Consider the following 26,072-nt stretch of genomic DNA (forward strand, 5'->3'; position numbering starts at 1 on the left):
CGGTGACCAGTGTTACCATACTCCCCGGTGACCAGTGTTACCGTACTCCCCGGTGACCAGTGTTACCGTACTCCCCGGTGACCAGTGTTACCGTACTCCCCGGTGACCAGTGTTACCGTACTCCCCGGTGACCAGTGTTACCATACTCCCCAGTGACCAGTGTTACCGTACTCCCCGGTGACCAGTGTTACCGTACTCCCCGGTGACCAGTGTTACCATACTCCCCAGTGACCAGTGTTACCATACTCCCCAGTGACCAGTGTTACCATACTCCCCAGTGACCAGTGTTACCATACTCCCCAGTGACCAGTGTTACCGTACTCCCCAGTGACCAGTGTTACCGTACTCCCCGGTGACCAGTGTTACCGTACTCCCCGGTGACCAGTGTTACCGTACTCCCCGGTAACCAGTGTTACCGTACTCCCCGGTAACCAGTGTTACCGTACTCCCCGGTAACCAGTGTTACCGTACTCCCCGGTAACCAGTGTTACCGTACTCCCCGGTAACCAGTGTTACCGTACTCCCCGGTAACCAGTGTTACCGTACTCCCCGGTAACCAGTGTTACCATACTCCCCGGTGACCAGTCTTACCATACTCCCCGGTGACCAGTGTTACCATACTCCCCGGTGACCAGTGTTACCATACTCCCCGGTGACCAGTGTTACCATACTCCCCGGTGACCAGTGTTACCATACTCCCCGGTGACCAGTGTTACCATACTCCCCGGTGACCAGTGTTACCATACTCCCCGGTGACCAGTGTTACCATACTCCCCGGTGACCAGTGTTACCATACTCCCCGGTGACCAGTGTTACCATACTCCCCGGTGACCAGTGTTACCATACTCCCCGGTGACCAGTGTTACCGTACTCCCCGGTGACCAGTGTTACCGTACTCCCCGGTGACCAGTGTTACCGTACTCCCCGGTAACCAGTGTTGCCAAACTCCCCGGTAACCAGTGTTGCCATACTCCCCAGTGACCAGTGTTGCCATACTCCCAGTGACCAGTGTTGCCATACTCCCTGGTGACCAGTGTTACTGTATTCTGCCGTAACCAGTGTGACAACAGTGTCTGAAAACTTGTGGGGGGGGGGTGAACTGGTCTTAATTAGGTCAGACGTATTATTCTTTTGTTTGGTAAATCAAGATAATTCAGCCATTGTTTCATCTCAGACTGACCAGAGGCCTAATGTCTGATAAATGCAGATAACTGAATAGGATAACTGAAGTGAGCACTAATATATATATTATGAGTGCAAGTCAAAAAATACATACTATACAAGGATAAGGCTGCACATCAAACTTAGATAATGGTATAATGCCTCAAGCATATGGAAAAATATTGGAAAATACAATGAAAAATGCTACTTGCTAGAGATATACCTTGACGAGGTTTTGGGGCTCAGTTACATTGATCAATGCGATTGCTAAATATCTCCTTTTTCCTAATATTCATGGCAGGTATGCAATTCATTATTCACATGTTCAAGTTAGCAAGTAGCATTTTTCATTGTATTTTCCCAATATTTTTCCATATGCTTGAGGCATTATCTAACTTTGATGTGCAGCCTTATCCTTATAGAGTATGTATTTTTTTGGCTTGCACTCATAACATATATATTAGTGCTCACTTCAGTTATCCTATTCAGTTATATGTAGTTTTTTTTCTGAATGTGAACACAGCTCCGCCCCTTTCGGCCATGTTTTTTCCATCTCCTATATAAGACAGTCCTTGGTTACCCCTCTCCACACACAGCAGTTTTTAATTGCAATGAGATGACACACAGTTAGGGTCATAGAGCTAGGGACCCCAATATAGAGATATACCTTGACGAGGTTTTGGGGTTCAGTTACATTGATCCATGGAGGATCGCAGAATAGCTTTACTGTTCAATGCTGAGCCCACAAATTTGCTTGGAGAGGCCAGGTGGGACAATTTGGTCACCTGGCTGCATGTCTTGCTGTGCTGGGTCAGCATCCTAAGTTTCTGCTATCTCCTCTCTTTTTGCTGCCTACAAAAAGCAGGGTGCTGCTGGCTAGAATAGTTGGTCGGTGAAGCCGCAAAGTCACAAAGATTGTAATCCCTGGTGGGCCAGCAAAAGGGTCAGACACTGTCACTTGTACCATCTTGTGTTCTTGCTGGGAATGTGCAATATGTTTTTACCTGTTGATGAACCAATAAAGTCTCACCATTGTGTGGTTCCCGCACCCTGTGTTACTTGTGTCCTGCCCATGGGGAAGGAGTGCGAGTGTTCAGTGGGATGAGCCTTTGTCCGTGTGATCTTTCTAAAGACAGCCATGCTAGCGGGTGAGACCTCCCACTGTCCCTCATGTCTTCACAACCAGTGTTACTATACTCCTCACTGACCAGTGTTACGGTACTCCTCCGGTGACTAGTGATACCGTACTCCACGTGACCAGTGTTATGGAACTCCTTCGGTAACTAGCGATACCGTACTCCCCGTGACCAGTGTTATGGTACTCCTCCGGTGACTAGTGATACCGTACTCCCCGTGACCAGTGTTATGGTACTCCTCCGGTGACTAGTGATACCGTACTCCACGTGACCAGTGTTATGGAACTCCTTCGGTGACTAGTGATACTGTACTCCCCGTGACCAGTGTTATGGAACTCCTTCGGTGACTAGTGATACTGTACTCCCCGTGACCAGTGTTATGGTACTCCTTCGGAGACCAGTGATACCAGTGTTACCATAGTCTCCAGTGACCAGTGTTACCATACTTCCCAATGACCAGTATCGCCATAGTCTCTGGTCACCAGTGTTACTGTACTTCCTGGTGACCAGTGTTGTCACACTCCCCCATGACCAATGTTGCCGCATTCTCCCCGTGACCAGTGTTGCCGCACTCCCCCGTGACCAGTGTTGCCGCACTCCCCCGTGACCAGTGTTGCCGCACTCCCCCGTGACCAGTGTTGCCGCACTCCCCCGTGACCAGTGTTGCCGCACTCCCCCGTGACCAGTGTTGCCGCACTCCCCCGTGACCAGTGTTGCCGCACTCCCCCGTGACCAGTGTTGCCGCACTCCCCCGTGACCAGTGTTGCCGCACTCCCCCGTGACCAGTGTTGCCGCACTCCCCCGTGACCAGCGTTACCGTACTCCCCCGTGACCAGTGTTACCGCACTCCCCCGTGACCAGTGTTGCCGCACTCCCCCGTGACCAGTGTTGCTGCACTCCCCCGTGACCAGCGTTACCGTACTCCCCCGTGACCAGTGTTACCGTACTCCCCCGTGACCAGTGTTACCGTACTGACTGGACTGGTGACCAGTGTTGCCGCACTCCCCCGTGACCAGTGTTGCTGCACTCCCCCGTGACCAGTGTTGCCGCACTCCCCCGTGACCAGCGTTACCGTACTCCCCCGTGACCAGTGTTGCCGCACTCCCCCGTGACCAGTGTTGCTGCACTCCCCCGTGACCAGCGTTACCGTACTCCCCCGTGACCAGTGTTACCGTACTCCCCCGTGACCAGTGTTACCGTACTGACTGGACTGGTGACCAGTGTTGCTGTACTCCATTTGGCCAGACATGGATCCCTTGTGTGGTAACTCATGTTTGGTAAGTCATTGTTTTCCGCCGGACTCATCGGAGCCGTCCATTGTCTGAGGTTGTGCATTGTTAAGTTAATGTAAATCCCCTCGGCCTCTCTGTCTACCTCACTCAGAAGAGAATTATACAGGGGAATTAGCTATGCAGATTGAAATGCCGCCCAATCAGAGCACAGCCTTATGACACCAATTCATTAAGACCACAAGACCCTGGGATGAGTGCCCGGGAGATATAATAAGGGACTGCTTGAGTCACCAGGTTATTCTTTTGCTAGATGGCTTCACTCTAGGGTTTCGGTCCCGTTTGCAAGTTCATTACCAGCCTAAGCACTTCAGAGTCGACTACGGAATCTGAAACTGGATTATATTGTGCAGGAGCCCCGCCAAGGATCCTAGGATTCGGCTGGAAGAAACCTAGGTTAGGACAATTCGGTTACCTGGCTATGGACCTTGCTGTGCTCTTGAAGCTTCCTACGCTTGTCACTATCCTATTCTCGGTGGGTGCCCGCCAAAAGCAGAGTGCTGCTGGTTTATTTATGGATTATGTGGCCCTGGAAGCTCCGAGGCACGAATAGTCCACTCCCTGGTGAGCAGCGGAAGGGTGAGACTCTGTTGCCTGTTACATTTGTGTTTTGCTGGTTATGTGTTATGTGCCGTTAATTGTTTGGGGATCCAATAAAGTCTGATTATTGTGGTTCCCTCACCCTGTGTTGTCTGAGTAGTGTTACACCCACGGTTAGGGAGGCCGGCGTTCAGTTGGGATGAGCCCTGAGCCACGCTGTCTTTCTAAAGGCGGCTGGGCCAGCGGACGAGAGCACCCACTGAGCCCCGTGTCTCCACAGGAGAGCACCCACTGACCCCCGTGCCTCCACAGGAGAGCACCCGCTGACCCCCGTGTCTCCACAGGAGAGTACCCGCTGACCCCCGTGTCTCCACAGGAGAGCACCCGCTGACCCCCGTGTCTCCACAGGAGAGCACCCGCTGACCCCCGTGTCTCCACAGGAGAGCACCCGCTGACCCCCGTGTCTCCACAGGAGAGCACCCGCTGACCCCCGTGTCTCCACAGGAGAGCACCCGCTGACCCCCGTGTCTCCACAGGAGAGCACCCGCTGACCCCCGTGTCTCCACAGGAGAGCACCCTCTGACCCCCGTGTCTCCACAGGAGAGCACCCACTGACCCCCGTGTCTCCACAGGAGAGCACCCACTGACCCCCGTGTCTCCACAGGAGAGCACCCACTGACCCCCGTGTCTCCACAGGAGAGCACCCACTGACCCCCGTGTCTCCACGGGAGAGCACCCACTGACCCCCGTGTCTCCACAGGAGAGCACCCACTGACCCCCGTGTCTCCACAGGAGAGCACCCACTGACTCCCGTGCAGAAGAGCACCCACTGACCCCCGTGTCTCCACAGGAGATCACCCACTGACCCCCGTGTCTCCACAGGAGAGCACCCACTGACCCCCGTGTCTCCACAGGAGAGCACCCACTGAGCCCCGTGTCTCCACAGGAGAGCACCCACTGAGCCCCGTGTCTCCACAGGAGAGCACCCACTGAGCCCCATGTCTCCACAGGAGAGCACCCACTGACCCCCGTGTCTCCACAGGAGAGCACCCACTGACCCCCGTGTCTCCACAGGAGAGCACCCACTGAGCCCCGTGTCTCCACAGGAGAGCACCCACTGACCCCCGTGTCTACACAGGAGAGCACCCACTGACTCCCGTGCAGAAGAGCACCCACTGACCCCCGTGTCTCCACAGGAGAGCACCCACTGACCCCCGTGTCTCCACGGGAGAGCACCCACTGACCCCCGTGTCTCCACAGGAGAGCACCCACTGACCCCCGTGTCTCCACAGGAGAGCACCCACTGACTCCCGTGCAGAAGAGCACCCACTGACCCCCGTGTCTCCACAGGAGATCACCCACTGACCCCCGTGTCTCCACAGGAGAGCACCCACTGACCCCCGTGTCTCCACAGGAGAGCACCCACTGAGCCCCGTGTCTCCACAGGAGAGCACCCACTGAGCCCCGTGTCTCCACAGGAGAGCACCCACTGAGCCCCATGTCTCCACAGGAGAGCACCCACTGACCCCCGTGTCTCCACAGGAGAGCACCCACTGACCCCCGTGTCTCCACAGGAGAGCACCCACTGAGCCCCGTGTCTCCACAGGAGAGCACCCACTGACCCCCGTGTCTACACAGGAGAGCACCCACTGACTCCCGTGCAGAAGAGCACCCACTGACCCCCGTGTCTCCACAGGAGAGCACCCACTGACCCCCGTGTCTCCACAGGAGAGCACCCACTGAGCCCCGTATCTCCACAGGAGAGCACCCACTGACCCCCGTGTCTCCACAGGAGAGCACCCACTGACCCCCGTGTCTCCACAGGAGAGCATCCACTGACCCCCGTGTCTCCACAGGAGAGCACCCACTGACCCCCGTGTCTCCACAGGAGAGCACCCACTGACCCCCGTGTCTCCACAGGAGAGCACCCACTGACCCCCGTGTCTCCACAGGAGAGCACCCACTGACCCCCGTGTCTCCACAGGAGAGCACCCACTGAGCCCCGTATCTCCACAGGAGAGCACCCACTGACCCCCGTGTCTCCATACCCGGCACCCACTAATCCTTATTACCAAGCTCCCCGTTGATCAGTGTTACCTCCTAATAGAAGATTGTCACCTTTGAAGAAGATGGTGCTGTCCGTCCTGCACTCGCCCCGGTGGCACTCCACAGCTGCGTCCAGGTCATCGGGGACTCCAGGAAACTCTTGGCTGATAAGACGGGGGAAACCGGTCACCAGCTTCCCAGCAAAGTAGCTCCAGACCAGACTGCCCTGTAACACAGCACTCTGCCGGTGAGCGCACACATACATAGGGGAAAGCTGCAGATGGAGGCCCCATACTGCAGCACAGACCACGCCATGCAGATCAGCCGAGGGATGGATGGAGGGGACAGAGCACGCTGCACAACCACCAAGCATGTCCGGGAGCGTCCATCCTGGACCAAACTCTATACATTTACTCTACAGGAGGATTTTTTTTTTGTGTGTAAAATAAGCATACAAGCCTTTTTTGAAATCTTCAATGCTTCCTGCTGTGATCACCTCCTGAGGAGGGCTGTCACCGCTCTTACAGTAACGAATCAGCTCCTGAGGTCAGCTGCTCACATAGTCACTGCTCTTACAGTAAAGAATCAGCTCCTGAGGTCAGCTGCTCACATAGTCACTGCTCTTACAGTAAAGAATCAGCTCCTGAGGTCAGCTGTTTATATTGTCACTGCTCTTACAGTAAAGAATCAGCTCCTGAGGTCAGCTGCTCACATAGTCACTGCTCTTACAGTAAAGAATCACCTCCTGAGGTCAGCTGCTCACATAGTCACTGCTCTTACAGTAAAGAATCAGCTCATGAAGTCAGCTGTTCATATTGTCACTGCTCTTACAGTAAAGAATCAGCTCCTGAGGTCAGCTGTTCATATTGTCACTGCTCTTACAGTAAAGAATCAGCTCCTGAGGTCAGCTGCTCATATAGTCACTGCTCTTACAGTAAAGAATCAGCTCCTGAGGTCAGCTGTTTATATTGTCACTGCTCTTACAGTAAAGAATCAGCTCCTGAGGTCAGCTGCTCACATAGTCACTGCTCTTACAGTAAAGAATCAGCTCCTGAGGTCAGCTGCTCACATAGTCACTGCTCTTACAGTAAAGAATCAGCTCATGAAGTCAGCTGTTCATATTGTCACTGCTCTTACAGTAAAGAATCAGCTCCTGAGGTCAGCTGTTCATATTGTCACTGCTCTTACAGTAAAGAATCAGCTCCTGAGGAAGGCTGTCACCGCTCTTACAGTAAAGAATCAGCTCCTGAGGTCAGCTGTTCATATTGTCACTGCTCTTACAGTAAAGAATCAGCTCCTGAGGAAGGCTGTCACCGCTCTTACAGTAAAGAATCAGCTCCTGAGGTCAGCTGTTCATATTGTCACTGCTCTTACAGTAAAGAATCAGCTCCTGAGGAAGGCTGTCACCGCTCTTACAGTAAAGAATCAGCTCCTGAGGTCAGCTGCTCACATAGTCACTGCTCTTACAGTAAAGAATCAGCTCATGAAGTCAGCTGTTCATATTGTCACTGCTCTTACAGTAAAGAATCAGCTCCTGAGGTCAGCTGTTCATATTGTCACTGCTCTTACAGTAAAGAATCAGCTCCTGAGGAAGGCTGTCACCGCTCTTACAGGAAAGAATCAGCTCCTGAGGTCAGCTGTTCATATTGTCACTGCTCTTACAGTAAAGAATCAGCTCCTGAGGAAGGCTGTCACCGCTCTTACAGTAAAGAATCAGCTCCTGAGGTCAGCTGTTCATATTGTCACTGCTCTTACAGTAAAGAATCAGCTCCTGAGGAAGGCTGTCACCGCTCTTACAGTAAAGAATCAGCTCCTGAGGTCAGCTGTTCATATTGTCACTGCTCTTACAGTAAAGAATCAGCTCCTGAGGTCAGCTGTTCATATTGTCACTGCTCTTACAGTAAAGAATCAACTCCTGAGGAAGGCTGTCTGTTATGATCCGGAACCATGGAAGATCACCACAAATCATTGGCAAACAGGTGACAAGAGCATTGGCAACTAATCTGGCCGCCATCCCCTTACTAACCAACACAACTAGAAGTAGCCGAGGGGTGAACTAACATCCTGAGCACCGCGAACCCAGCCGGAGAACTAACTATCCTAAAGGAAGGAAAGATGAATAACTCTCTGCCTCAGAAAATAGACAAGAATAGCAAGCCCCCCACATTCAAAGACTGCGGTGATATAGGAAAAACACAATACACAGGTAGATGACAGGATTAGCAAAAGGTGAGGCCCCCGCTGACTAAAATAGGAAAGGACAGGAAAGGGACTGATGGTGGCCAGAGAAAAACCCTGCAAAATACCAACTTTCTGATAGTACAAAAAGGCCCTCAGATCGCTCGATCTGAACTCCGTCCTATACCAGGTGCCCTTGTCATACCAATGAACAGAAAACAAGAATTATAACAAATTCAACAAGCCACAAACACATGGACCCAAAGGAGCTATACTCCACACAGAACTGCAGGGAGTTCCTCAACAATCCACTGAGGGGGAAAATCCCTGGAAGGAAATAAACTGAAATCAACCACAACAAATGACAAACCCAGATAAGCAAAAGAACCAGACAATAAATAAAGAGCAAGAAGTTATCTGGAGTGGATGTGATGTAGAGCAGGATTAAGCAGGCTGGAGATACAAAGAACAACTGACATCCGGCAACAGCCTGCAATCAGACCAGGACTTAAATAAGCAGAGAGTTAGGAAAGGAAACACCCACTGCACAACCCACCTGGTCTCTGTCCAAACCCTTCCTGGCCACCAGAGGGAGCCTCCCAGCAGCCAAGACATAACTAACATTCACAACAGTACCCCCCCCTTGAGGAGGGGTCACCAAACCCTCACCCACGCCACCGGGTCGCTCGGGATGAGCATGATGGAAGGCGCGAACCAACCTGTCCACATGAATGTCAGAAGCCACAACCCAAGAGTTATCCTCCTGCCCATAACCCTTCCATTTCACAAGGTACTGAAGCTGACGCCTACTGCGACGGGAATCCAGAATTTTTTCAACCTCATACTCCAGTTCCCCTTGTACCAAAACAGGCTCAGGAGGCGCTGCTGCAGGAACTGCCGGCTCCACATGTCTCTTCAACAAGGACTTATGGAAGACATTGTAAATCTTAAATGACGCAGGCAGAGTCAAACGGAAAGATACAGGATTAATAATCTCCGAAATCTTATAAGGTCCAATAAATCTGGGCTTAAATTTAGGAGACGGAACTCTCATAGGAATAATTTTAGAGGACAACCACACCATGTCCCCCACTTTAAACCGGGGACCAACAGTCCGACGCCGGTTGGCAAACTTTTGGACAGTTTCTTGGGACTGAAACAATTTATCCACTACCTGCCCCCAAATCTGCTGCATTCTGTTGACCACCGAATCCACCCCTGGACAGTCAGACGCCTCAAGCTGCCCTGAGAGGAACCTAGGGTGATACCCAAAATTGCAGAAAAATGGCGACACCAATGTGGTAGAGCTAGCCCTATTGTTAAGGGCAAATTCAGCCAAAGGCAAAAACGAAACCCAGTCATCCTGACCCGCAGAAACAAAACACCGTAAATAAGTCTCCAGGGTCTGGTTAGCCCTTTCAGTCTGACCGTTGGTCTGAGGATGAAACGCCGAGGAGAAAGACAGCTGAACACCCAATTTGGAGCAAAAAATCCTCCAAAACCTGGATACAAACTGCACCCCTCTGTCAGAAACAATGTTTTCGGGAATACCATGCAAACGAACAACATGTTGGAAAAACAAAGGCACCAACTCTGATGAAGACGGCAACTTAGATAGGGGAACCAAGTGGACCATCTTGGAGAATCTGTCACAAATCACCCAAATCACAGTCATTTTCTGAGAGACGGGAAGCTCTGAAATAAAATCCATAGAGATGTGCGTCCAAGGTTTCTTAGGTACCGACAAAGGCAATAATAGCCCACTAGAACGTGAACAACAGGGCTTGGACCTAGAACAAACTCCACACGACTGCACAAAACGACGGACATCTCGGGACAGGGAAGGCCACCAAAAAGAGCGTCTCACAAGATCCCGAGTACCAAAAATGCCAAGATGACTCGCCAAAACAGAGCAATGAACCTCAGAGACAACTCAGTCTCTCCATTGGTCTGGGACAAACAGTTTCCCTGTAGGACATCTCTCAGGTTTATCCTCCTGAAATTCCGCCAGTGCCAACCGCAGATCAGGCGAAATAGCCGAGAAAAGTACACCATCATTCAGGATAGTAGACGGTTCAACAGCCTCCAAAGAGTCAGCGCAGAAACTCCTGGAAAGGGCATCGGCCTTAATATTCTTGCCGCCCGGCAAAAAAAGAGACCACAAAATTAAACCGGGTAAAAAACAAAGCCCACCTGGCCTGCCGAGGATTCAACCTCTTGGCCGATTCCAGATAGATGAGATTCTTGTGGTCCGTAAGCACCACAACTTGATGCCTAGCCCCCTCCAACCAATGCCTCCACTCTTCAAATGCCCACTTCATAGCCAATAATTCCCGGTTCCCCACATCATAATTCCGTTCAGAAGGAGCAAACTTCCGAGAGAAAAAGGCACAGGGCTTAAGTTTACCCCAAGTAGCGTCTCGTTGAGACAGAACAGCTCCTGCTCCGATCTCTGAGGCATCGATCTCAACTTGAAATGGGCGAGACACATCAGGTTGCTGCAGGACCGGGGCAGAAGTGAATCGCCTTTTAAGCTCCTGGAAGGCCACAATCGCCTCTGGGGTCCAATGCTCAGCATCAGCTCCCTTCTTTGTCAAATCTGTCAGAGGTTTGACAATGGCAGAAAAATTGGCTATAAATTTACGGTAAAAATTAGCAAACCCCAAAAACCGCTGCAGGGATTTTAGAGAAGTCGGTTGCACCCAGTCGTAAATAGCCTGAACCTTAACCGGGTCCATTTCAATGGCGGAGGGAGACAAAATGAACCCCAAAAAGGAAATCCTTTGCACCCCAAAGAGGCACTTTGACCCCTTAACGTACAGTGCATTATCCTTAAGTATCTGAAAAACCTCCCGTACTTGCTCCACATGAGAGTCCCAATCATCAGAAAAAATCAAGATCTCATCCAAATACACAATCAAAAATGTACCAATAAGGTCCCGAAAAATATCATTCATGAAGGCCTGGAAGACGGAGGGTGCATTAGAGAGCCCAAAAGGCATCACTAGGTACTCAAAATGCCCCTCAGGAGTATTAAAAGCCGTCTTCCATTCATCACCCTCCTTAATACGGATGAGATTATACGCACCCTTGAGATCCAGTTTCATAAACCATTTGGCACCCTTCACTCTAGAGAACAGATCAGACATCAGAGGCAAAGGGTACTGATATTTGATTGTAATTTTTTTAAGAAGACGGTAATCAATACAAGGCCTCAACGACCCATCTTTCTAAGCAACAAAGAAGAAGCCGGCACCCAAAGGAGAAGAGGAGGGCCGAATGTGCCCCTTCTCCAATGATTCCCTGATGTATGACCGCATGGCATCATGTTCGGGCACAGACAAGTTGAAAATCCGCCCCTTGGGAAATTTACAACCGGGCACCAACTCAATGGCACAGTCACAGTCCCGGTGTGGGGGCAGAGAACCAGATTCCTGGTCATTAAATACATCACGGAAATCAGACAAGAAGGCCGGAACATCAACTGCCTGAGCAGACGTGGACGACACGGAAAGGTCCTGATGCAAACCTTGACAACCCCAACTAACTACCGACAAGGATCTCCAGTCAAGAACCGGATTATGGGTCTGCAACCACGGAAATCCCAGTACCAAGGTGTCCTGTAGATTATGCAATACTAAAAATGTACAAGTTTCCTGATGCGCTGGTGCAGCTCTCATAGGCACCTGGGTCCAAAATTGGGGTTTATTTTCTGCCAAAGGGGTAGCATCAATGCCCCTTAAAGGAATAGGAGTTTGCAAAGGAACCATGGGAAAAACCACAATCCCTAGCAAACCCAAAATCCATCAAATTGAGCCCTGCCCCTGAGTCCACAAAGGCAAATGCAGAAAAGGAGGACAATGAGCAAATCAATTTGACAAACAAAAGAAACTTTGGTTGCAAAGAACCCACAGTAACAGAAGTAGCCAATCTCCTTTCACGTTTAGGGCAGACAGAGATGTTATGAGAAGCGTCTCCACAATAGAAGCACAGTCTATTCTTCCGTCTGAACCCCTGCCGACTAGCATTAGAAAGGACCCTATCACACTCCATAGGCTCCAAAAGCTGTTCCACAGGCACAAAACCAGCAGGTATCTTCCTGCTCTCACGTAAACGCCTATCAATCTGAATGGCTAAGGTCATAGAGGCATCAAGACCAGAAGGGATGGGAAATCCCACCATTACATCCTTCACAGCATCCGCAATACCCTTGCGAAAAAGAGCCGCCAGCGCATCATCATTCCATTTGGTAAGGACCGCCCACTTACGAAATTTCTGACAAAACGTTTCTGCAGAATCCAAACCCTGAGTTAAGGACAAGACCTTTTCTGCTTGGTCCACAATATTGGGTTCCTCATATAATAATCCCAAGGCCTGAAAAAAGGAGTCCACATCACTGAGAATCGGATCATCAGACGCTAAAGAGAAGGCCCAGTCCTGAGGGTCACCACGCAGCAAGGAGATGACAATCTTAACCTGCTGTACGGGATTCCCTGAGGACTTAGGGCGCAGGTCAGAAAATAATTTACAATTATTCCTGAAGCTCAAAAATCTCGACCTATCTCCCGAAAAAAATTCAGGAACAGGAATCTTAGGCTCTGCAAGGGGAGTCTGTGCAAGATAAGACTCTATACGACGAACCTTAGCATCAAGATGAGCAACACCCTCACCCAATTCATCCATGCTAGACAAAGAAATCTTCCACAGAACCCAAAGAAGAAGAGGAAAAACACCAAAAAAAAAAAAATTCTCAGCAGGTTTTTTTTTTTTTTTTTCTTCTTAAAAGTACCCTTTAAATTTGTTTGGCCGGATGTACTGTTATGATCCGGAACCATGGAAGACCACCACAAATCATTGGCAAAAAAGGTGACAAGAGCATTGGCAACTAATCTGGCCGCCATCCCCTTACTAACCAACACAACTAGAAGTAGCCGAAGGGTGAACTAACATCCTGTGCACCGCGAACCCAGCCGGAGAACTAACTATCCTAAAGGTAGGAAAGATGAATAACTCTCTGCCTCAGAAAATAGACAAGAATAGCAAGCCCCCCACATTCACAGACTGCGGTGATATAGGAAAACACAATACACAGGTAGATGACAGGATTAGCAAAAGGTGAGGCCCCCGCTGACTAAAATAGGAAAAGACAGGAAAGGGACTGATGGTGGCCAGAGAAAAACCCTGCAAAATACCAACTTCCTGATAGTACAAAAAGGCCCTCAGATCGCTCGATCTGAACTCCGTCCTATACCAGGTGCCCTTGTCATACCAATGAACAGAAAACAAGAATTATAACAAAGTCAACAAGCCACAAACACATGGACCCAAAGGAGCTATACTCCACACAGAACTGCAGGGAGTTCCCCAACAATCCACTGAGGGGGAAAATCCCTGGAAGGAAATAAACTGAAACCAACCACAACAAATGACTAACCCAGATAAGCAAAGAACCAGACAATAAATAAAGAGCAAGCACTTATCTGGAGTAGATGTGATGTAGAGCAGGATTAAGCAGGCTAGAGATGCAAAGAACAACTGACATCCGGCAACAGCCTGCAATCAGACCAGGACTTAAATAGGTAGAGAGTTAGGAAAGGAAACACCCACTGCACAACACACCTGGTCTCTATCCAAACCCTTCCTGGCCAGCCAAGACATAACTAACATTCACAACAGCTGTCACTGCTCTTACAGTAAATAATCAGCTCCTGAGGTCAGCTGCTCACATAGTCACTGCTCTTACAGTAAATAATCAGCTCCTGAGGTCAGCTGTTCATATTGTCACTGCACTTACAGTAAAGAATCAGCTCCTGAGGTCAGCTGTTCATATTGCCACTGTTCTTACAGTAAAGAAACAGCTCCTGAGGTCAGCTGCTCACATAGTCACTGCACTTACAGTAAAGAATCAGCTCCTAAGGTCAGCTGCTCACATAGTCACTGCTCTTACAGTAAAGAATCAGCTCCTGGGATCAGCTGTTCATATCGTCACTGATCTTACAGTAAGGAATCAGCTCCTGAGGTCAGCTGCTCATATTGCCACTGCTCTTACAGTAAAGAAACAGCTCCTGAGGTCAGCTGTTCATATTGCCACTGCTCTTACAGTAAAGAATCAGCTCCTGAAGTCAGCTGTTCACATAGTCACTGCTCTTACAGTAAAGAATCAGCTCCTGAGGAAGGCTGTCACCGCTCTTACAGTAAAGAATCAGCTCCTGAGGTCAGCTGTTCATATTGTCACTGCTCTTACAGTAAAGAATCAGCTCCTGAGATCAGCTGTTCACATAGTCACTGCTCTTACAATAAAGAATCACCTCCTGAGGAAGGCTGTCACCGCTCTTACAGTAAAGAATCAGCTCCTGAGGTCAGCTGTTCATATTGTCACTACTCTTACAGTAAAGAATCAGCTCCTGAGGAAGGCTGTCACTGCTCTTGCAGTAAAGAATCATCTCCTGAGGTCAGCTGCTAATATAGTCACTGCTCTTACAGTAAAGAATCAGCTCCTGAGGAAGGCTGTCACCGCTCTTACAGTAAAGAATCAGCTCCTGAGGTCAGCTGTTCATATTGTCACTGCATTTACAGTAAAGAATCAGCTCCTGAGGTCAGCTGTTCATATTGTCACTGCACTTACAGTAAAGAATCAGCTCCTGTGGTCAGCTGTTCATATTGTCACTGCGCTTACAGTAAAGAATCAGCTCCTGAGGTCAGCTGTTCATATTGCCACTGCTCTTACAGTAAAGAAACAGCTCCTAAGGTTAGCTGCTCACATAGTCACTGCACTTACAGTAAAGAATCAGCTCCTAAGGTCAGCTGCTCATATAGTCACTGCTCTTACAGTAAAGAATCAGCTCCTGAGATCAGCTGTTCATATTGTCACTGCTCTTACAGTAAAGAATCAGCTCCTGAGGTCAGCTGTTCATATTGCCACTGCTCTTACAGTAAAGAAACAGCTCCTGAGGTCAGCTGTTCATATTGTCACTGCTCTTACAGTAAAGAATCAGCTCCTGAGGTCAACTGTTCATATTGTCACTGCACTTACAGTAAAGAATCAGCTCCTGAGGTCAGCTGTTCATATTGTCACTGCTCTTACAGTAAAGAATCAGCTCCTGAGGTCAGCTGTTCATATTGTCACTGCTCTTACAGTAAAGAATCAGCTCCTGAGGTCAGCTGTTCATATTGCCACTGCTCTTACAGTAAAGAATCAGCTCCTGAGGTCAGCTGTTCATATTGTCACTGCTCTTACAGTAAAGAATCAGCTCCTGAGGTCAGCTGTTCATATTGTCACTGCTCTTACAGTAAAGAATCAGCTCCTGAGGTCAGCTGTTCATATTGTCACTGCTCTTACAGTAAAGAATCAGCTCCTGAGGTCAGCTGTTCATATTGTCACTGCACTTACAGTAAAGAATCAGCTCCTGAGGTCAGCTGTTTATATTGTCACTGCTCTTACAGTAAAGAATCAGCTCCTGAGGTCAGCTGTTCATATAGCCACTGCTCTTACAGTAAAGAAACAGCTCCTGAGGTCAGCTGTTCATATTGTCACTGCTCTTACAGTAAAGAATCAGCTCTTAACAGATTTCATGATGACAAAGCCTGGAATCCTCTGGAGATTGCACCTCTGTTTCTCCAGACAGAGGGCGCGCGCCTGTCTATCAGCCCTGTGGCTCCCCTTTGTAATTCTTCTAACTCCAGCGCCTCCTTTCTGTGGAGCTGCGCACTCCGGATGAGGGGCTCTAATGCTTTGTAAAGTGGCAGAATTACGTCCCGATCCCGAGAGTTTGTACCTCTTCTACCACATCACAGTATCCTGCTGCTTCAGAACCGCTGAATGACAGTGTACGCGGAATCTATAACCCAGATCTACCAGTGACTCTCCTAGTTGTATTCCTATGGCCTAGAACATATGACATCTGCAGATTATTACACCCAGATCCTTCTCTACCAGTGACTCTCCTAGTTTTACTCACCTAGAGACTATGATGCCTGCAGATTATTACACCCTGATCGTTCTCTAACACTGACTCTCCTAGTTGTATTCCTATGGCCTAGAACATATGACATCTGCAGATTATTACACCCAGATCCTTCTCTACCAGTGACTCTCCTAGTTGTATTCCTATGGCCTAGATCATATGACATCTGCAGATTATTACACCCTAATCCTTCTCTACCAGTGACTCTACTAGTTGTATTCCTATGGCCTAGAACATATGACATCTGCAGATTATTACACCCAGATCCTTCTCTACCAGTGACTCTCCTAGTTTTACTCACCTAGAGACTATGATGCCTGCAGATTATTACACCCAGATCCTTCTCTAACACTGACTCTCCTAGTTGTATTCCTATGGCCTAGAACATATGACATCTGCAGATTATTACACCCAGATCCTTCTCTACCAGTGACTCTCCTAGTTGTATTCCTATGGCCTAGATCATATGACATCTGCAGATTATTACACCCTGATCCTTCTCTACCAGTGACTCTCCTAGTTTTATTCCCGCGGCCTAGAAGATATTATGGCGGCATATCATTAGTGGCGTCTCTGCGTTCTAACCCTCCGCCTGTGACTTCTGTCCCCGCTCCATAGACTGCACTGTACTAGATGTCCCGTGTCATCTGCAGAAATATACAATGTGTAGAGATCCGTGTACATAGTGCAGCAGCGATCACCAGGTCTTTATTTATGGACTGAGATGTTTCGCCATCGTCCTCACCTTGAACAGATAGGTTCTCTGATGTTCCTGTGGTTTCTTCTCATTGTGATTCCTGAACGCAGCGTCGATGGGTCCAGTCAGTCCGGCCCAGGACTCGTTTATTAATTGTGGCGGCCCCTGGAATCCGGTCCACACAGTATCTCCTGGAAAGAGCGTTATGAACTGCGCGGCCCTGCTCACAACACACGCACCAGCTACGTGACGTTCCTACAGCAGAAGACTTCACACCCTACACAAAATGTAAAGAACTGAACCCCTCGCCAGTGGCCCACACACACGCTGATCCCCTTATTACACTGTAACCTCTTCATGGTCCACACACACGCTGATCCCCTTATTACACTGTGACCTCTTCATGGTCCACACACACGCTGATCCCCTTATTACACTGTGACCTCTTCATGGTCCACACACACGCTGATCCCCTTATTACACTGTGACCTCTTCATGGTCCACACACACGCTGATCCCCTTATTACACTGTGACCTCTTCATGGTCCACACACACGCTGATCCCCTCATTACACTGTAACCTCTTCATGGTCCACACACACGCTGATCCCCTCATTACACTGTAACCTCTTCATGGTCCACACACACGCTGATCCCCTTATTACACTGTGACCTCGCCAGTGGCCCACACACACGCTGATCCCCTTATTACACTGTAACCTCTTCATGGTCCACACACACGCTGATCCCCTTATTACACTGTGACCTCTTCATGGTCCACACACACGCTGATCCCCTTATTACACTGTGACCTCTTCATGGTCCACACACACGCTGATCCCCTTATTACACTGTGACCTCTTCATGGTCCACACACACGCAGATCCCTTATTACACTGTGACCTCGCCAGTGGCCCACACACACGCTGATCCCCTTATTACACTGTAACCTCTTCATGGTCCACACACACGCTGATCCCCTTATTACACTGTGACCTCTTCATGGTCCACACACACGCTGATCCCCTTATTACACTGTGACCTCTTCATGGTCCAGACACACGCTGATCCCCTTATTACACTGTGACCTCTTCATGGTCCACACACACGCTGATCCCCTTATTACACTGTGACCTCTTCATGGTCCACACACACGCTGATCCCCTCATTACACTGTAACCTCTTCATGGTCCACACATACGCTGATCCCCTTATTAGACTGTGACCTCTTCATGGTCCACACACACGCAGATCCCTTATTACACTGTGACCTCTTCATGGTCCACACACACGCTGATCACCTTATTACATTGTGACTTCTTCATGGTCCACACACACGCTGATCCCCTTATTACACTGTGACCTCTTCATGGTCCACACACACGCTGATCCCCTTATTACACTGTGACCTCTTCATGGTCCACACACACGCTGATCCCCTTATTACACTGTGACCTCTTCATGGTCCACACACACGCTGATCCCCTTATTACACTGTGACCTCTTCATGATCCACACACACGCTGATCCCCTCATTACACTGTAACCTCTTCATGGTCCACACATACGCTGATCCCCTTATTAGACTGTGACCTCTTCATGGTCCACACACACGCAGATCCCTTATTACACTGTGACCTCTTCATGGTCCACACACACGCTGATCACCTTATTACATTGTGACTTCTTCATGGTCCACACACACGCTGATCCCCTTATTACACTGTGACCTCTTCATGGTCCACACACACGCTGATCCCCTTATTACACTGTGACCTCTTCATGGTCCACACACACGCTGATCCCCTTATTACACTGTGACCTCTTCATGGTCCACACACACGCTGATCCCCTTATTACACTGTAACCTCTTCATGGTCCACACACACGCTGATCCCCTTATTACACTGTAACCTCTTCATGGTCCACACACACGCTGATCCCCTTATTACACTGTAACCTCTTCATGGTCCACATACACGCTGATCCCCTTCTTACACTGTAACCTCTTCATGGTCCACACACACGCTGATCCCCTTATTACACTATGACCTCTTCATGGTCCACACACACGCTGATCCCCTTATTACACTGTGACCTCTTCATGGCCCATACACACGCTGATCCACTTATTACACTATGACCTCTTCATGGTCCACACACACTCTGATCCCCTTCTTACACTGTAACCTCTTCATGGTCCACACACACGCTGATCCCCTTATTACACTATGACCTCTTCATGGTCCACACACACGCTGATCCCCTTATTACACTATGACCTCTTCATGGTCCACACACACGCTGATCCCCTTATTACACTGTGACCTCTTCATGGCCCATACACACGCTGATCCACTTATTACACTATGACCTCTTCATGGTCCACACACACTCTGATCCCCTTCTTACACTGTAACCTCTTCATGGTCCACACACACGCTGATCCCCTTATTACACTATGACCTCTTCATGGTCCACACACACGCTGATCCCCTTATTACACTATGACCTCTTCATGGTCCACACACACGCTGATCCCCTTATTACACTGTGACCTCTTCATGGCCCATACACACGCTGATCCACTTATTACACTATGACCTCTTCATGGTCCACACACACTCTGATCCCCTTCTTACACTGTAACCTCTTCATGGTCCACACACACGCTGATCCCCTTATTACACTATGACCTCTTCATGGTCCACACACACGCTGATCCCCTTATTACACTGTGACCTCTTCATGGCCCATACACACGCTGATCCACTTATTACACTATGACCTCTTCATGGTCCACACACACGCTGATCCCCTTCTTACACTGTAACCTCTTCATGGTCCACACACACGCTGATCCCCTTATTACACTATGACCTCTTCATGGTCCACACACACATTGATTCCCTTATTACACTGTGACCTCTTCATGATCCACACACACGCTGATCCCCTTATTACACTGTGACCTCTTCATGGTCCACACACACGCTGATCCCCTTCTTACACTGTAACCTCTTCATGGTCCACACACACGCTGATCCCCTTATTACACTGTGACCTCTTCATGGTCCCCGCACACGCTGATCCCTTATTACACTGTGACCTCTTCATGATCCACACACACTCTGATCACCTTATAACACTGTGACCTCTTCATGGTCCACACACACGCTGATCCACTTATTACACTGTGACCTCTTCATGGTCCACACACACGCTGATCCCCTTATTACACTGTGACCTCTTCATGGTCCACACACACGCTGATCCTCTTATTATACTGTGACCTCTTCATGGCCCATACACACTCTGATCACCTTATTACATTGTAACCCCATGGTGGTCCCCGCACACTCCAACCCTCGTATTACAGTATGACAACGCCGCCATGCCCACACACTCCAACCCTCATATTACACTGTGACCCCTTGGTGGTTCCCGCACACAACGACCCTTGTATTACACTTTGACCCTGCGGTGGTTCCCGCACACTTTGATCCTCGTATTACACTGTGACCCCGCAGTCATCCCTGCACACTCCGACCCTTGTGACCCCACAATAATCTCCGCACATTCCGACCCTCGTGACCCCGCAGTCATCCCTGCACACTCCGACCCTTGTGACCCCACAATCATCTCCGCACATTCCGACCCTCGTGACCCCGCAGTCATCTGCGCACACTCCGACGCTTGTACTACACTGTGACCCCGTGGTGGTTCCCGCACACACCAACCCTCATATTATACTATAAAGTCACGGGGGTCTCCGCAGGTTCTAGATTGATATGTGTGATATACCTCTGAAGTAATGAATGACTCCATCATCATCTAACGTGATGGCTCCAAATCCTTCATCTGTGCAGCGATCCGGCACTCCTATGGAGACAAGGAGACATCAACACAATGATCCAAATCTGTACAACCCGCCGCCTGTGAGGGGGTGTAAGTCTCAGCCGCAATCCACTGCCTATTAAATGTGATATTGTATTTCAGTGTGTAATGTGGCCACATACTGGTCGGGTTTTGAATCACTTCCCTGGTTCCTGGTCGGTAGGGACAGGGTTAAAGGAGTTTTAGGAACTAATAGATGGGCAGCAGCCAAGTTTTAATCTGTAGTGGAGGAGAGTCATCATAGTAAAGCTGCATCTGGGGGAGGGGTGGCCAGTTTAGTGGTCCCAGGTGAATTTGACCGGACCCTCTGGGTCAACCCTGGGCACTGGACATGAAAAAAAGAAGTGGGCAAAGTGGCCCATCGTCCACGTGTCACCAGGTCACGTTGTGAGGATCTGTCTCTCTGCTTTTGTGAGCAGGACAGTTCCTTCAGCAAGAAAGGGAGCTTGCTCCCTGTTCATGTTTGGAGTATTTGCACTTTAGAATATTATTTGTTCTGTGATTTTGTTTCTTCCCAATATATCTGCAGTTCTGTTTAAAGTGTCTGGCACAAGAGTACCTGATATAGTGTGGGAGAGACAGTGTGGTCTTAGGATTTTTATTTATCAGGAGTTTGGTATTTTTTGCATATTTTTTGCAGGGTTTTTTTGCTGGCTGCAATCAGGTTTCTTTCCTGTTCTGTTGTGTCTAGTAAGTCGAACCTCACCTTTGCTAATCTATATTTTCTATCTGTGTATTGTGATTTTTTACATCACCATCGTTACATGTTGGGGGCTGTCTCCGAGGCAAGTTAGGATTCCTCATTTCTATCTTTGAGGTGTAGCTAGTTTCTCCAGCAGTGACGAGGTGTCTAGGTGTGTTAGGTACATCCCACGGCTACTTCTAGTGTTGTCTGATATATAGGGGTTTGCGGTTAGCTTAGTTTCCAACTACTCTTGAGGTTTTGTTTTTTCCTAATTAATGGGATTTTTTGTGATTGTCCACGAATACCAGTTCATGAATGTATCACCGACCACACAAAAAAAGGTACTCAAAAGAAGGAATTTTTTTATTCTGTATATTTTTCCTCTTCTTCTTTGGGTTCAGTGGAAAATCTTTTTCTGGCATGGATATAACCAGTTGTCTGATCGTGTTCAGCATCTTGCTTCTGAGTTCAGGGTATATCGGCGTATCTTAGACAGACTCCTGTTTTAGAAGCTAAAATTCCCGTTCCTGAATTCTTCTCGGGGATAGGTCTAAATTCCTGGACTCTAACAATAATTGTAAATTATTTTTTGCCTTAAGACCTAAAGCTGGTGTCACACATAACGACGACGACAACGACGTCGCTGCTACGTCACCATTTTCTGTGACGTTGCAGCGACGTCCCGTCGCTGTCGCTGTGTGTGACATCCAGCAACGACCTGGCCCCTGCTGTGAGGTCGCCGGTCGTTGCTGAATGTCCAGCTTCATTTTTTGGTCGTCACTCTCCCGCTGTGACACACACATCGCTGTGTGTGACAGCGAGAGAGCGACGAAATGAAGCGATCAGGAGCCGGCACTGGCAGCTGCGGTAAGCTGTAACCAGCGTAAACATCGGGTAACCAAGGGAAGGCCTTTCCCTGGTTACCCGATGTTTACGCTGGTTACCAGCCTCCGCTCTTGCTGCCAGTGCCAGCTCCTGCACTGTGACATGTGGCTGCAGTACGCATCGGGTAATTAACCCGATGTATACTGTAGCAAGGAGAGCAAGGAGCCAGCGCTAAGCAGTGCGCGCGGCTCCCTGCTCTCTGCACTGTGACATGTAGCTGCAGCACACATCGGGTTAATTAACCCGTTGTGTACTGTACCTAGGAGAGCAAGGAGCCAGCGCTAAGCGCGGCTCCCTGCTCTCTGCACATGTAGCACAGCGACCTTATGATCGCTGCTTCTGCTGTGTTTGACCGCTAAGCAGCGATCATAACAGCGACTTACAAGGTCGCTGTTACGTCACCGAAAATGGTGACGTAACAGCGACGTCGTTGTCGCTGTCGCTTAGTGTGACACCAGCTTTAGTCCTCAGGGAGTCCCGTGCAGCAGGTTCCGATTGTCATCTCCTTGTTGCGCGGTGACCCTCAGGACTGGGCCTTTTCATTGGCTCCTCATGATCCGATTCTTGCTGATGTGGATCCCTTTTTTCAGGTCCTGGGATTGTTGTATGATGAACCTAATGTTGTTGATCAAGCTGAGAAGGCCTTGATGGCTTTGATCCAGGGTTAGGATCCCGCTGAAGTTTTTTGCCAGAGATTCAGAAAGTGGGCGGTCCTTACTAAATGGAATTGTGGCGCCCCTGACCTGGTCAGGCACCACTGAGTACTGCACCCATGCTGGGGACAGTACAATACAGGTAATCCAGAAGGCTGACCGGGGTGTGGTACACAGGCGCATAGTGATCAGGTCTCACACATGTACCCATGAGAGGACCCCTGGGGATCCCAGGAGGGGGAAAAGCCTTGACCTTCACTGGAATAGTGGAGGGGGCCAAAAGCCTCCATCTCCTCTCAAGGGGTGTGGTAAGAGAATCTGGTTGCTAGGTGGCGTAGGCAAGAACAGGAGAGGAGGAGCAGTGAGTCAGTTAGAGCAGAACTCCAGAGGGCTCGGTGAGGAGCAGACCTGTGGGGCTGTTGCTGTCTAACAGCGCCCGCGCAGTGGCTACTGACGGGGGAGAACGGTCAACTAGGAGTGCTACCCGAAATCCATCTTCAGCTATAGAGAAGAGCACGGAGTGGGAAGTAAGGAGACTGCTAGGGAGTACCAGGCCCAAACGGGCGGCAGATCCCGAAGCGGAGATAGATCCAGCTTTCTTCTGCTAAACCTGCCGGTGTGGGGCTCTCAAAGCCCACACCACAACACTACAAAAGCCGCAGCCACGTAGCCACAGTTAGGGCCCATAGGTCACAGGAGGCAAGCAGCTGGAGTGGCCTGGCCCAGGCAACAAGCACACGGCAAACGAAGGGGAGTGAGGCTTCAGCAACTTCCCTGGGTGACCCCCATAGGGACTAAAAGTCGGGGTCACCCCAAACCACCAAGGGCTAAGGAAGGCGAGTTGGTAGTCACCCTCATAAAGTCAGCCTGAAGGATACCTGGTTCCCACCTGGTTCATCCCAGCTACGCCCGGGTTACTCACCCTGCCACCTGAAGTGAGTAAAAACCCTGAAAGACATTCTGCCTGTGTGGAGTTATTCTGCGCCTTGTGGTTCTACGCACCTACACAGGGCCCTGGGGCTTGCCTCACTCTCAGGAGGCTATTCCAACTAACTGCACATACCATCAGCCCCAGGCGACCCTCAACCTGCAGTGGCGGTCCCTACTGGCCGCAATACTGAGAGTGGCGTCACGACAAGAAGAAGATCTCCTACCTGTGACCAGATCCAGCTACGTGGAGTCCCTGAAGGTAATGCACCGACACTACATCACTGGTGGGGCTTCACATCTGGCGTCACGAACAGGATAAGGACTAGACCTGTTCAGACAGGTGACCATGTGCCTGGGCGGTCCGCTTGAAAAATTGGAAGCGCCGCCATATTGCCACCATGAAAAGCGCGCTGAAAAACAACAGCAGCCCGCGCTGGGAGAAGTTACCGCCCACGAAGAGGTGTGGCTACCCAGAGATCCCCTGCAGAGTTCTGACCTTGCCAGCTATGAGAGTGGAAGCGTCCAGAGACGGCGGAGCAGAAGAGAAGCCAGCAGCTTGCTAGAGAAAATGGCGTCTGAGTGCAGAGACCCAGAGCCAGGCTCCGCTGCCTGGTGGTGTCGGGAGCTCGCCGAGTTCTGCGATCAACTGGAAGCCAGGGTCGGAAGGCTGATCAGAGAGGGACGCGAGGAGTTTCTATGGATGACCGCGGCGGTTCGGGCCTACGAGGAGAGAGCCGCGCACCGAGTGCCAGACCGGGTGGTGACGACTCAGACCCCGATGCTGCTACCGATGGGTGAGTCCAGTGTTACCCCTGCCGGCCCGGATGCCCCGACCCCTGCTGCCACGCCCGCGGTCCCTGAAGAGGCGCCCGGCGCGGCGACGCTGAGCCAGGCCGCCGCAGCGATGCCCTGCTCGGCCCGCCAAGCCCCGGCCGCCGCAGCGATGCCCTGCTCGGCCCGCAAAGAACCGGCTGCCACCGCGACCCTCATCCGCGCCGCAGGCGTAACGCTGACCCAGGCCGCCGCCCTGCTAGGCCCGGCCCGCCAAGACCCCACCGCCGCAGCAACGCTCGTCCGCGCCGCAAGTGAGGTGCTGAACCAGGCCGCAGTCCCGCCAGGTGCGGCCCGCAAAGCCCAGACTGCTGCAGCGACGTCCAGCCCAGCCTGCACAGAGCCCCCTGCAACAGCGACGCTGATCCAGGCCGCCGCCACGCCAGGCTCGGCCCGCCAAGACCAGGCCGCCGCCATGACAGGCGCGGCCCGCCAAGAAAAGACTACCTCATCATTTTCCCCGGCCTGCAAGGCCAGAGCAGATACCGCTCCCCGGTTTGAGGAAGTCCCTACTAGGAAATCCCTGATAGGTGAAGACTCCGCATACTGGCAGCTGAAGGCTGACCTGGAGGCCAAGTTCCCACAGGAGATGGTGGACAGATACATGCTCCCTCCGCACACCCCTAAGGCAACTCCTGCAGCAACCACGCTGAAGAGTCCACCGCCTGGGCCAGCTGAGGAACACTCATCCCCAGCGCTGCCACAACCAGAGTGCAGCGAAGAACTAAGGGGGAGAGGAGGCCAGGAAGCTGAGGAGCTGACTCCGGAGCCACCAGCAGTGGATCCATACCCAGAGCCGGAGATGTTGCCCTATTCCCGCTGGGATGAGGAGGACCTGACACCGTCCGCTGACGAAGATCTGCCTAAAAGTCTCACCTGGGAGCTTGCAAGCTGTACCACGCAGAGTTCAGGCCGCAAGACAAGGCGTCGCAACAGAACAACGCTGTCCCCTGCACCGCCATCCCCAGAGCAGAGAGAAGTCACGGCCAGAGATCTACAGGAGAAAAGGTTCCTGAGAAGAGCCAAAGCCCAGGTCAGAGGACCCCTTTGCAGAGGAGTAGTGGAAGACTTTAACTTGAAAAGCGGATACGGCTTTATTGTGGCACCAGGTATGAAAGAGGGCATTTTCGTTAATAGGAGGGATGTGAGAGCCCACTTGCCCAGAGGACACCCTGGCAGA

General features: G+C 50.5%; 1 protein-coding gene across 4 annotated transcripts in view; it reads right to left on the reverse strand.

The window, feature by feature from the left end:
* HPX (hemopexin) overlaps positions 1-26,072 on the reverse strand; it is a 298,112-nt gene that overhangs the window by 43,274 nt on the left and 228,766 nt on the right. For 3 of the 4 annotated variants that reach the window (XM_075337717.1, XM_075337715.1, XM_075337716.1), the window contains exons 4-6: positions 20,816-20,893; positions 17,060-17,202; positions 6,245-6,398 (exon numbers count right to left, since the gene is read on the reverse strand). The exons of the other annotated variant lie outside the window; for it this stretch is intronic. In XM_075337717.1, the coding sequence (XP_075193832.1) occupies positions 6,245-6,398; positions 17,060-17,202; positions 20,816-20,893 (375 nt within the window). The remainder of the gene's footprint in view (positions 1-6,244; positions 6,399-17,059; positions 17,203-20,815; positions 20,894-26,072) is intronic. 4 annotated transcript variants of the gene reach the window in all.

Source organism: Anomaloglossus baeobatrachus, chromosome 2, assembly GCF_048569485.1.
Source record: "Anomaloglossus baeobatrachus isolate aAnoBae1 chromosome 2, aAnoBae1.hap1, whole genome shotgun sequence".
Lineage (NCBI taxonomy): Eukaryota > Metazoa > Chordata > Amphibia > Anura > Aromobatidae > Anomaloglossus > Anomaloglossus baeobatrachus.